At 57.2% G+C, this 12,395-nt stretch overlaps 1 protein-coding gene across 3 annotated transcripts in view; it reads right to left on the bottom strand.

Moving 5' to 3' along the window:
* The window catches only part of NHSL3 (NHS like 3), a 29,332-nt gene that overhangs the window by 2,633 nt on the left and 14,304 nt on the right, over positions 1-12,395 (bottom strand). For 2 of the 3 annotated variants that reach the window (XM_082611896.1, XM_082611897.1), the window contains exons 2-6: positions 3,937-4,107; positions 3,796-3,851; positions 3,380-3,503; positions 2,687-2,803; positions 60-2,594 (exon numbers count right to left, since the gene is read on the bottom strand). In XM_082611896.1, the coding sequence (XP_082468022.1) occupies positions 60-2,594; positions 2,687-2,803; positions 3,380-3,503; positions 3,796-3,851; positions 3,937-4,107 (3,003 nt within the window). Of the gene's footprint in view, positions 1-59; positions 2,595-2,686; positions 2,804-3,379; positions 3,504-3,795; positions 3,852-3,936; positions 4,111-12,395 lie in introns of all 3 variants that reach the window. The other variant, XM_082611895.1, reaches the window with a different exon arrangement.

The raw sequence follows: 12,395 nt of genomic DNA, 5'->3' as shown, positions 1-12,395 counted from the left end.
TACCTGTTTCCCATGACCAGTGATGGGACCCACACCCCACCCCTCCCTGCCCACCGTACCTGTGCCAGGCAGGCCCAGCTTCTCCTCTGGACCCACCCGCTGCAGGACACCTCCATTCTCTGCCAGCTCCTCCTTAGTCCTGTCCTCGGCATGGGGGAGCCCGTTGGTGGGAGGAGCAGGAAGGGGCTCAGCCCGAGGAAAGCTGGGGGAGGTGGGGGGGGCGACTCCCCCAGAAGGCTTGCGGGCCACAGGCGGGGGCGCCTTAGGTGGCTTCTTTGGGGCCTGGGGTGGCCGTTGCTCTGAGACGCTCCGAAGTTCAGCTATCAGGTTCCGCTGGAGGTCAGCCTGGGTCTCAGGGGACACGGGCCGCTCCAGCTGCAGCTTCTTGGTGCCCTTGGAGAAGATGAAGCTGGCCGTAGAGGCAGGGGACCGCGGCTCTGCCTCAGGGGGTCCATTGGGCTGGGCACTCACAGGGCCCACACTGGCAGCCAGATTGGAGGCCTTGAGCCGAACAGCAGCGTGGAGCCCTGAAGAGGCAGGCGCTGGGCTGGCCCGCCCTGACAGGGCCCTTCGCAGTGGCTTCTGGGGGGCCAACGGCCCTGACGCTGGAGTTGGAGCCGCTGTGGGAGTGCCTACAGAGCGCAGCCGAACCATCTGCAGGAGTGAGGGTGTGACCAGGGGTGCACCAGCATCCTCCCTGGGAAGGCCACCACCCTTGCTGCAGCCCCCCGGTTCCCTCCGAGGGACCTTGGCCTGAAGCCCCGGGACAGAACCAGCAGCAGATGGGGCTGGCAGAGCTGGAGAAAGATCTGGGGTACCACAGGGCTGGCTCTGGAAAGAGACAGTAGCTAAGGAGGGCTCCGGGGGCCGTGAAGGGTCTGCAGGCTCAGGGCCGGCCACAGAGAAAAAGGCCTCCTCGGGTGGAGGGAAGTCAGCCATGGACAGGTCCTGCTCCTCCGGTGCAGGAGGCGGGGGTGGGGGCCAGGTGGGATCTTGGAGGGCCTCCTCAGCAGTCTCCGGGGCAGACAGGGCCTCCTCAACCACCTCTGGCTTCTTAGTGGGTGGCGGTGGGGGGTGATAAGATGGGGGTGGGGATGGTGGGGGTGACTGGTCTTTGGAGGCACCGGGAGATGCCTGAGGTGGGGTTAGGGATGTCTGGGGAGTAGGTGGGGACTCAGGGCTGGCAGCAGTGGTAGAGATGGGCCCAGGGACCACAGCAGGGGCAACTGGAGCAGGGGCAGCTTGGTTTGGGCCCTTGGGCTTAGAGGGAGGGGGGGATAAGGGGGCAGGCACCTTGGGGTGAGGAGGTATGACAAACCTGTCACCCAGGGCAGTCGACACGTGCGGACCAGAGCGGTCTGAGGGCGCCGGATCAGAGGAGGAGGAACACAGAGACGTGAGGGAGGAGGAGACCGAGGCCCCGGGAGATCGAAGGGAAGTGACACGCTCTGGTTTAGGGGGTTGGGCCTTGCCTGGGGAAGCAGGGGCCCCTGTTAGACCCTTGGGAGGGAGGGTAGGGGTACCACTTTGGCTCGAGTATCCACTGGAGGGTGAGAGTGTCCGTTCTGGGGAGCGTGGGGGACGCCGGGAGCCACCTGGAGACAAGCCAGGCACCCAGCTCCCTGCTGAGCTGGATGGACAGGGTGCTGCCCCCATCCCTTCTGACCCGCCGCCAGTGGTGGGCGGCCGGGGCAGCTGTTGCTGCTGCTTCCGCTCGGGCTTGGGAGGCAGCCCCAGGGGCCCATCATGTGCTGCTGAGCTGCGCTGATGGAGCGAGTGGGTCCGGCGGGGAGGTGGCGGGGGCCGCTTCAGCTTCCGTAGGGACACACTCCGGCCGGACAACTGGCCACCGCTCCGAATGCTGACAGTGTCCGAGGCCTCGGCAGTGCTGCCCCCGCTGGGAGAGCCCCTCCCGCTGCCCCCCAGGGGAGGGGGCGCCACGTTACTGTTGGCCACAGAGCCCTCTGGCCGGCCCTCTGAGCCACCCTTAGAGGAGAGGGTGGAGCCGTCAGATACAATGGTCTCAGAGGACTGAGAGTGGCTCCAGGTGTCACTGGAGGAGGAAGGGTGGCGGCTGCGGGGCCGCGGGCTGGAGACCGAGGAGAAGTGGCCCAGCGAGCGGTTGGAGGCCGGGCTGGCTGAGAGCAGGCTGCAGCGGCTCAGCGTGCGCAGGCTGCAGCGGCCCAAAGCCACCACGTCCACTGTGGGCGGCAGCACGGCGTGCGGGATCAGCTTGGACAAGTAGGTGGCCTGGGGCGAGATGGACATGGCCGGGCTCAGGGGTTCTGGAGGCCCTGCCCCTCCGGTCAGTCCGGGCACTGCTAGGGACATGGGCCGGGTCAGTGGCAAGGGCCGGGGCCCCGTGAACCGGCCAACGAGCGTGTCATCCCGGTAGATGCGGTCGATGTGGCGCTGCAGCATGGCCTCTGCCTGGGCACCGGCTTCGGCCTCCGCTTCCAGCGCCTGCAGGGACACCCTGGCCCCTGGCCCTGAGGCCGGGCCCGCCAGATGGCCGTCCACCGTGGGGATGCGTACAGCGTCCCGTGGACCGGGAGGCCGAGGAGTACCTGGTGCCTCATGTTCATTCCACAGGCCTGGAATGGACAAGGAGGGCGTGGGAGTCAGCAGAGGGGGCGGCCGGGGCGGCCAGGGCTGCCCGCCCACAGCCTCCTCATCAGGCGCTCACCGAGTTCCTTCTGCACGTGCTGTGGCAGTCCCAGCACCGTGCTCCGCCGCTCTCGTCGCCGGCGCCCTGACTTTCCAGATGATTTGGGAAATGAGTCATGTGGTCGGAAGGTGGAGCCTGCGGGCGAGTCCAGGGAGAGAAACTGTTAGAGCAGGTCTCGGGGCACATTCTGCAGAGCACAACTTTTACAGAATATTAATAAGAACTCTGTGAGAAAAGGTTTCCACAGTCAAGTAGGCATGGGCAAAGCTGGGTTAAACAAAGCTAGACACTTTTCTGCAAGCCTTCTGGAAGCCTTTACTAGGTCAATAATGATGATTTCCATTTAGAGAACACTTATTAAATGTGTTAGCATGCTAAACACTTGGCATTCATTCCAATAAGGTACGTATTCTTATCCTCATTTTTCTAGAACATCAAACAGAAGCACAGAGAGGTAAAGTGTTGGCCCAAGATCACACAGCTGTAAATAGCAACACTAGGCTCAAAACCAGGTTTCTCAACTCTTCACTGTCCTGCTTTTCGGTTAATGCTCATTATGAACCTCCAAGAGGACACAGGGTACTATGTTTCCTGAATCCACTGAATCACAGTCTTGGGAAACACTAGATTAGGAGGAAAAGGGAAAGCTGCAGGTGCTGGGTGCCCACCACCCCCTCTCCTGCCCAACAGTCCTGGCTGGTGAGTGGATACCTTTGCGCTGGATCATCTCAGAGCGGACGGAGAGAGCATCCTCTGCCGTGGAGCTCTCAGCTGTGTAGGACGTGGTCTGGCTGCAGAAGGAGATGCTATCATCATCCGGCCCGGTCCGGGAGGACTATTGAGGGAAGAAGGATCAGCCCAGAGGCGTGAGTGGGGCTTACCTTTGCCTCCTCAGGCTCCCCTTTGTAACTTCTGACTCAGATTCACCCCCCACCGACCTGCCCCAGCATCACCGAGCACTGAGCAGGCATCAGCTAGAGCTACCCTGGACCAGCCCTCAGGGGCATCTCGTCTAGCCTTTCATGATACAGAAAGGAAACAGATCCAGAAGGGTTCAAAGACATACTTGTCAGAGGTCAAGCAGGGAGAGAGGAATACATCAAGACTGAGCTGGGGGCAGGGCTCACCTGGATGCTCTGTGTGTCTCCATGGTCCCAGGCACCCTTGTTCAGTTTCTGTTTTTCTGAAAGGCATCAGAAAGGTATGTTGAGCTAGGCCCCTGACTTTGGGAGCTGAAAGTAGCGCTGGAGAGAGGAGGAGGAGGTTACCTTGGTGCTGGAGGGAACGGAGCCCCTCCTGGGCCTGAGTGTGCAGCTCTTCCAGGTGAGGCGGTCGCCCACTGGGGAAGAAGACATTGTCCTGGTGCTCATCCACTGCAGACCCTAGCCCCTGGCCTGGCCCCACACTTAGTCGTTTGTCACTCTCAGCCTTGGCAGAGCCTGCTGGGAATGGAGGAGGAAGGAAAGTGAGGCCCAAAGGTATCTGGGCCCTGGGAAGGCACAGGCACTGCAACAAGGGCGCCCACAGTCCCCAGAGTGCACAGGGCACCTGCACATACATGCAGTGCCTACTTCCCCCAGTCTGTACTCACAACCCACAGTCCTGGGGTATACACTCAATATACACAGCCCCCAAGTACATACACAAGCTATAATCCAAGTGTACATATATCTGAGCACCCACACCACACAAAGGGCCCCATACAGGGCACCATACCCAGGGCACACATGCCCACCATATATGCACACAACACCCACAGGCTTCATTCAAGTATGTATACAAACACATAGCATCCAAGTAAAACCACATCTGTGTACCCACACCAAGAGCACACCCAGCCGCCACATATACACATGACACCCACAGTCCCCATTTTGTATATACACAAACAGTACCCAAATATACACACAACTGTCACTCAGGGCCCCATGCAAGACACTCCAGTGTACACATAGCCCATAGCAAATACATTTCTCTTGTCTCCAGATCCTGAGCTCCACTTTACAGGAAAACAAACCACCTCTTTGTACACCCCATTGGCCCAGGTCCAAGAAAAAGACACATGGGACACTAGGAAGGGGTGGGCACCAGCAAAGGTCATAACCAGATTCCCAGGAAGTCCTGGGGTGTGGGCTAAGCCAAGGATATGGCCACTTGGGTCCCCTAATCACCCATGCAGCTGTCCCTTAGTGGAAGGGTAGGCTGGGGAGGGGAGAAGAGGGACCCCAGCCACTCCACTCCCCCTGAGGCAGCTCCAGCCTCTCTTGGGGAACAGTCCCAGGTATCCCCCTCTCCTGGAGGCCCAGGGCCCTGGTGCAGAGGGGTCCATTACAAAGGACATTGTTACAGGCCCCGCCCATGGAGGAGCTGGGCATCTAATCCTGGGAATAGGGGCTGTGTCAGCACTTTGCAGCCCCAGCCCCCCTTTACACGGAACCCACAACATAAGCAAAAGCTCTGGGAGGGTCACGTGACCTTGGCAGCACCTTGTGGAGGGACAGGAACAAAACAAGCCCTTTAAAGGGCCACGCCCCAAGATCAGGGTCTTCAATTCAGACACCTGAACTGCCCCTTCTGCCTTCCTCAGCGCATTCTTCAACAGCCAAGCTCCTGCCCAGGGAATCCTCAGGAATCCCACAAGGTCAGAGCTAGGAGGTCTCTCAGTGATCCTCCTCTCCGCACCCTCCTGATTTTACAAGTCCACAAAGAGGCTCAAAGAGGAAAGGTCTTGCCTAAGGTCACCCAGCAAATTGGAGTCAGAGCCAAGACTGAACTCCAGGTTTCCCGCGGGGACTCCTGAATCACACTCAAACTGGGGGCCCTCTGGCCCCCACATCTTAATCCAGGCCTGAAAGCCCAGTTCCTAGGAAGAGGAGGGCATAGGCCCCTCCCCTCAAAACTTCACCCCCCGGCCTCTAAACACGATTCCCCTGATCTGCTCCCCAACTTCCAGGGGTGCTACTTTCCTTTCTACCCTGCTCCCCACATCCCATCCTCCCACACACACACTGAGTTGACCCGGGAGGGGGTGCACTACCTCTTGGAACTGAGGTATTGGGATGTACCCAGTAAAGCGTGAGTACCCCTGGAGGAAGGCAATCTTGCCCGAGGACTGCAGGCTTCAAGGTCAGAGACACCTAGAGCCATCCTCTGAAACACAAGTAGAAATAAATCAAACAAAGGCAGTAGGAAAGCGCTGGACAAAGGCACCGCGGCGGACAGGGGAGTCTGGCCTCATTACCAGCCCTCATCCCCCACCCCATTGCCTTCCCCGGCCTTGATTCCCCATTCTACGTAAGGGTCTGGCAAATGGGGGTGTCGGGGATCCCTTATCTCCCCCCCAGCCACACCCACTCACCCTTCTTCTTGAAGAGCCCGAGAAGCGCCGGGAGGTGGCGTCCCAGGAACACCACCATGACTGCCGACGCCACTCGGACCGTCCCCTACGGTGACCTCTCCAGAACGCCGCGCGATGCCTTCACCATAACCCAGCGCTGAGGGGATGAGTCCGCCCGCCCAGCAGCAGAGCGCCGGCTCCAGGCAGAGGAGGGGGAGGGGCTACTCTCCAGGTCCTCCTCCCACCTTCACCACTGATCCCGCCCATCCACCGACCCCGCCCCTCGAGTGCAGGGCAGGAGCAGGCACCTTCCCAGACTCTAACAGGGAAACTGAGGCCCGGAGTCTCTGGGTGCTCGGCTCTTGTGCAAAGGATGACTAGGAGGGCCAAAGATACTCAATTCCAGGGGCAGCCCACTACCCCTGTCCCCAAGTCCTTTTCTAAACAGTCATGAGCCAGTGCTAAGGCAAGGGTGCCGGCTGCCAGATGGTGGGTGGAAGAGCCACTAGACTTGGCATGGTGCCCACCCCCAAGTCCTCCTGGCTGGTGAGGGTGATTCCCTGGGGAAGGGGCTCTCAGCATGGAGCAGCCCGGCAGAAGCCCAGCACTGCCTGGGCGGATGGCAAGGACACTGGCAGAGGTCCCTGGAGGAGCAGGAGCCAGCCCAGGACACAGTGCTGGGAAGCCGGGGAGATGCCCAGCGCAGAATCACAGTGGCTGGTGCTAACAACCCCTCACGTGTATGTCCAGCCCCAGACTTTCCAAAGGATTATCTTCCCACTTCAGTAATGTAACATCAACAGCCAGAAAAGCACTGTGAACTCGCCAAGGTCACACAACAGAGGCAGGCCTTCAACACAGACCTCTTGCTCCTCCACAGCCCAGGATTCTTCTCGCTGGTCTCACTCTGTGACTCAGTGACTCTCTTGGATCACCAGGCAGGGAGAACAGAATTAGCCACAGGTGAGGGCAGTAAGAGTGGGGGGCAGGAGGGAAGGTACTTGGAGGGAAGTCAGGTCCAGGTTCAAATCCAGCTGCATCACATACAAGTCATGACCTCACATGGAGACAAGGCTAAGAACTCCTCTTTAAAAGATTGTTGTATCCATTCATTTAATCAGCAAATATTTATTAAACTAGTACTAGGGGCTACAGCTATTGGAAAACTTTTATCTTGTTCACCAGTATATCCCTAGTGTCTGGCACATACTATGAGTTCAATAAATATTCGATGAGGGGCCTCCCTGCTGGCGCAGTGGTTAAGAATCTGCCTGCCAATGCAGAGGACACGGGTTCAAGCCCTGGTCCGGGAAGATCCCACATGCCGCGGAGCAGCTAAGCCCATGCACCACAGCTACTGAGCCTGCGCTCTAGAGCCCGCGAGCCACAGCTACTGAGCCCCTGCTCCGCAACAAAAGAAGCCACCGCAATAAGCCCATGCACCGCGACGAAGCCCACGCGCAGCAACGAAGACCTGACACAGCCAATAAATAAATAAATAAAATAAATTTTATAAATAAATATTCGATGAATACACGAATGAGGTAAACTAGCAAAATAATTTTAGATACTGAGGGCTGAGGAGACGTGACAGGAAGTGGGTGACTTTAGGGGGCATCAAGGAAAGGCTATTGGAACTGAGACCTAAAGAAGGAGCCAACCAGGGCAAGTGCTGGGCATAGAACCTTCTAGAAAAAGGCAACAGCAGGGACTTCCCTGGTGGTCCAGTGGCTAAGACTCCACACTCCCAATGCAGGGGGCCCGGGTTTGATCCCTGGTAAGGGAACTAGATCTCACATGCCACAACTAAGAGTTCGCATGCCGCAACTAAAGATTCTGCATGCCGCAATGAAGATCCCGTATGCAGCAACGAAGATCCTGCGTGCTGCAACTAAGACCTGGCACAGCCAAATAAGTAAATAAATATTTTTAAAAAAAAGAAAAAGAAAAAGAAAGAAAAGAAAGAGGCAACAGCAAGCATAAAGGTCTTGAGGCAGGAGTGGTGGGGTGGTTTTCTCAGAACAGACAGTAGGCCAGTGTGGCTGGAATATGATGAGCAAGGGAGAGAATGGCAGGAGATGAGAAAAGGCAGGAGCCAGGTCAGGTAGGGCCCCAGAGGCCTTGGCAGAGTCAGGATTTTATTCAAAGAACCCCAAGAGGTCAGTACTAAAGGTCCAGCTGAGTATTGACGGTGTTAAAAGAGATTCCCCCTGGCAACTCCAAAAAGAGTAGTTGAGGGACTTCCCTGGTGGTCCCGTGGTTAAGATTCTGTGCTTCCACTGCAGGGGGCATGGGTTCCATCCCTTGTCGGGGAACTAAGAGCCTGCATGCCATGCCACGCGCTGCAGCCAGAAAAAAAAAAAAAAGAGTAGCTGAGACTGTGGAAGAGAAGGTCTGTGAACTATAAAGTGCTGTCCCCCAGACTCACCTGAGGACACCCCTCTCTCACAGCACCTTTCTCTCTCTCTCTCTCTCTCTCTCTCTCTCTCTCTCTCTGAGTCCCTAGGGATCTAAGAATTCACAATGGCTCCCATGCTGCAAGATCCTCCTACTGGTCCTTCCCCATTTGCTGTGCCACTTCTCAGGGACCACTCATGCAGATAGCTGAGCCTTCGCTCTCTAGAGAACAAAATTCTGTGGGGCTAGATAGTATATATCCTCAGATCATTGAAATCTAGACAACACTCTTAAGAAGTAGGCACATTTTTTTTCTTGGCTGTGCTGTGCGGCTTGCAGAATCTTAGTTCCCCAACCAGGGGTTGAACCCACGCCCCCGCAGCGACAGTACCGAGTCCTAACCACTGGACCGCCTGGGAATTCCCAAGAAGTAGGCACTTTTATCTCCGTTTTACAGATGAGGAAATGGACACCAGAGAGGGCAAGCATTATAAAGCTGGTAAATGGCGGGACAGCATTCACACTCAAGACCACTTGAATCCAAAAGCCACGTTCTGCCCACTGTGCCAGCTACAAACCTGATCTCCCTCTGAAGAAGGTTTGGATGACCCTACCATCCCCCCAAATTTGAGGTTTCTTGACCACATCCTCCCCTCTTCCCTCCCTCTTAGGCCAAACCCATCCATCCCTCTTATTAGTCCCACTCAAACAGAAAAGAGCAGTAGACCGACACTTGTAGGGTGATTAATTCATGCCAGGCACCATGCCAGGCGCTGGTGGAAGGCAGTCTCTACCCTCACAGATCTGACAACAGTCCTTCGAAGCAGGTACTCAGAGATACTCTCCTGGTAACTGACCTGTGAGGCTCACAGAGCCAGGTGACTTCCCAAGCTCTGGCTGGTTCCACAACTGGAGCCTTCAACCATGCAGGACAAAGGCATGCTCAGCTTCTCCCAACCAGGGAAACTAAAGGCTGAGCTCTGCTAAGTCGGGGTGGGGGGGGGGTGGGGGGGGTGGTAGGAACATCAGTTCATCAAGGTCCCAGGCCCATAGCTTGCAGTCAGGGTCACAGCTGCAAATTCCCCAGCAGGATCCAAGGCTCTCACACTTGATAGCATCTGGTTCCCCCAGCAACACCCGTCCCCCCGTCCCCCCGCCCCCCATCCGCGCCTTGGCCAGAGCCTGAGGTCCCTCTGAGCCACCCCAGGCGTAGGTCTACACACCTGTAGCTTGTTTGGGGAGAGGCTCAGCAACCCGAGTCTCGGATGGAGAGCATGCACCTCACAAGGAAACTGAGGCCCAGAGAGCGGAAGGACCTTCCTTGCCTAAGGCCACACTTGGAGTCCGTGTTCCAGGACCTTCAGCCCCAGCACAGTCCAGAGGTGCAGCCTGGGACTGAGGCTCACCACGCAGCCTCTGCCTCCCCTACCTGCCCAGGGGAGGAGGCTTCCCGGATCTGAGAAGATACCTTGCTCCAGGCCACGCAGAGCACACCAGGAAGCACACCTGCAAGTTCCGGAGGGAGCTGAGATACAGACCACCAGCAGAAGTGTGCAGACCGCACCTCCAAAAAGCCTCACTGGGGCCATCCCCCACTGGCTGGCGCTCTCACCACCAAGTCCATAAAGCACACCCACGCCTCCCTAGTCCACGCCCTCCCCCACACCCGAGCGCCACTGCGCAGATTCACGCAGGGCCCTGCTGGGTGGCTGCATGTACACAAGGGCAGATGCATGTACCCACTGCTCTGGGGCCCCCCTGAGCCTGGAAACAGAGAGGAATAGGAAAGGGAGCCCCTGCCCCCGCCCCCCAAGGGCACGTGCACCTGTGCGCATGCGTACGCACTGTCTTGGCAACATCCTCCACGGGGTGAGGCCTCAACCTGCCCCATTCCAGAGCAAGGGGCGGGGGCTGCGGCGCGCCCCGTAGCCAGGCCGGCCTGACTCAGGGGAGAGGAATGAAGGGGGAGGGCACAGCTGCCCAGGTGGCCTTGCTCTGGAGCCAGGATTCAGGGTGTTTGGAGGCCCCTAAGTCTCAGCCCCTCACTCTTGTACTGGTGGGCAAACCAAGGCCCAGAGGGGACCCGGGCCTTCCCATAGGAGCAGAATCCAGAGCATAAGTAGATTTTATTCTCTGAGAGGCAAGACAAAAGTGAATATAACTCCCAGGCGGAGGCGCTTTACAGTTCTCAAAACACTTTCCTCTGCTACTGTCGCGAAGAAAGCAAATGAGAAACCTGAAAGGGAGGTGTGAGTTCCCTTCTTACAAATGAGCACAAGGCTGGAGGGACAGTGACTTGCTCAAGGTCACCCAACCAGGAAGTGGCCGAGCCCAGAACCTGGGTCTCACTGCAAACGCCTTAGTGACCCTAATTCTCAGGAAGTTAAGGGGTCGGCGTGGGAGGGAGGGGGCCATAGCCTCAGTCACTGCCCAAAGTGGGGGAGCTCTGCACCCCACTTCTGCACGAGGGGAATCTCCCTCCTTCCTCTTCTCAGTGCAAAGCCCCAGCCTAGCCAGGGCAGAGCTGACAGGCCGGTTCTAAGGTAAATAATGGGGAGTAGGGAGCGCCTGGGACAGGAAGGGGAGGATCCCATCCTACAGGCGCCTGGGGGAACGGGCAGTAACACAGGGAGGAATTAGCTACCATAATATTAGTAAATGTCGTAATGAGTTTCCCGGTCAGTATCTGCTGCCGACAGTAACATAATAATCTCTTTCGGCCAGGGTGCGATCCTGACTTTCTAAAGCCCTTTCCTTTGTTCCTTCAAGGCATGATTATCCTCATTTCATAGATGCCGGAGAGGCAGCCACCATGAAGCCAGGAGAGAAAAAGGCTGGGAGTCGGAAGGTCTGGATTCCAGGCTTTGGACAAATGAATCAGCCTCTCAGGGCTGCAGTGTCATCTGTAAAGTGGGACTAATACCCACCGCACAGAGTGCCTGGGAAAGTTAAAGCCACGCAACCAAGTGTAAACACAGTGTTGTCATCAGAGGGAGCCTCTGCCTATTCGGGCGTGGGGGCCTTTTCACTTTCAACGATGATAAGCCAGCATTTACTGAGTGCCAATTGACTGAGACACACATGGTCTCACTAAATCCCCCTCACCATACAGAGGCACTCCCCTAGGGTTAGTGACTTGCCCAAGGTCACACAGCTAATAATGGCAGAATCAGGATGTGAGCCCAGCTCATACTGGCTGCTGTGCTTCCCATGCCCCTAGAAGCCTCCTCTCCCATCCACTTCTGGAGCTCTCTTCAAATCTCAAGTGGAGTTGAGAACCATTATTAAGATAAGGTCTGATAAGGGACGCTTAACATCAGCTTCCTATCAGCTCCTCAGTGACCTAGCCCTATCTGGCAACCCTAACTGCCCCCTGTTTGGGAGGAAAGGGAATTCGGAGCCCACACCAGATATCCCACTGCCCTGGGAGTCAGAGGTCCTAGGCCTGAGCTCTCACTGCCCCTCAGTTGAAGCATGATCCTGAATCAGACACTGCCTGCTTCTGGGCCTCAGTTTCTTCATCTATGAGGTGGGACGGTTGGGGAGATGATCTCTAAGGAGCCCTTGGCATGTATGACTCTGCCGCTAGAAGGGGGGAGTGGTCCCTCACTTTGGGTCAGGACCTGGGGCAGCAAGGGGGTTCAGCTTATCTCAGATCCCTCAGACCAGAGAGGGCTGGGCCAGCCCCTTATCTGGAAGCCCAGGGCTCCCACAAGCAAGTCTAGACATACCGTTGGTCACAAGTCTCCCCACCCCCGTAAAGGAGAGGAAACAGGAAGAAAGGGGGCAAGGGAGGTAACAGGAGCAGGTCTTCTCCCAGCTGCGGCCACTGGTGCTCTAGGTCCAGAGGCAGGGCGGAGTCTGACTCCACCAATGACTTAGTCCCTTCCCTCAATCTCATCTGCAAAGTGGGAACAATAAACCCTATCAGGAGGAGGGCCATGTGTGTAAGCCTGACAGTATAATGCATGGGAACAGGAAGAGGACAGAGTG

This window comes from Mesoplodon mirus (assembly GCF_964341445.2).
Source record: "Mesoplodon mirus genome assembly, chromosome: 3".
In the NCBI taxonomy this organism is placed as follows: domain Eukaryota; kingdom Metazoa; phylum Chordata; class Mammalia; order Artiodactyla; family Ziphiidae; genus Mesoplodon; species Mesoplodon mirus.
The sequence above is the reverse complement of the archived record's forward strand: the minus strand, read 5'-3'. Positions and strand labels throughout refer to the sequence as shown.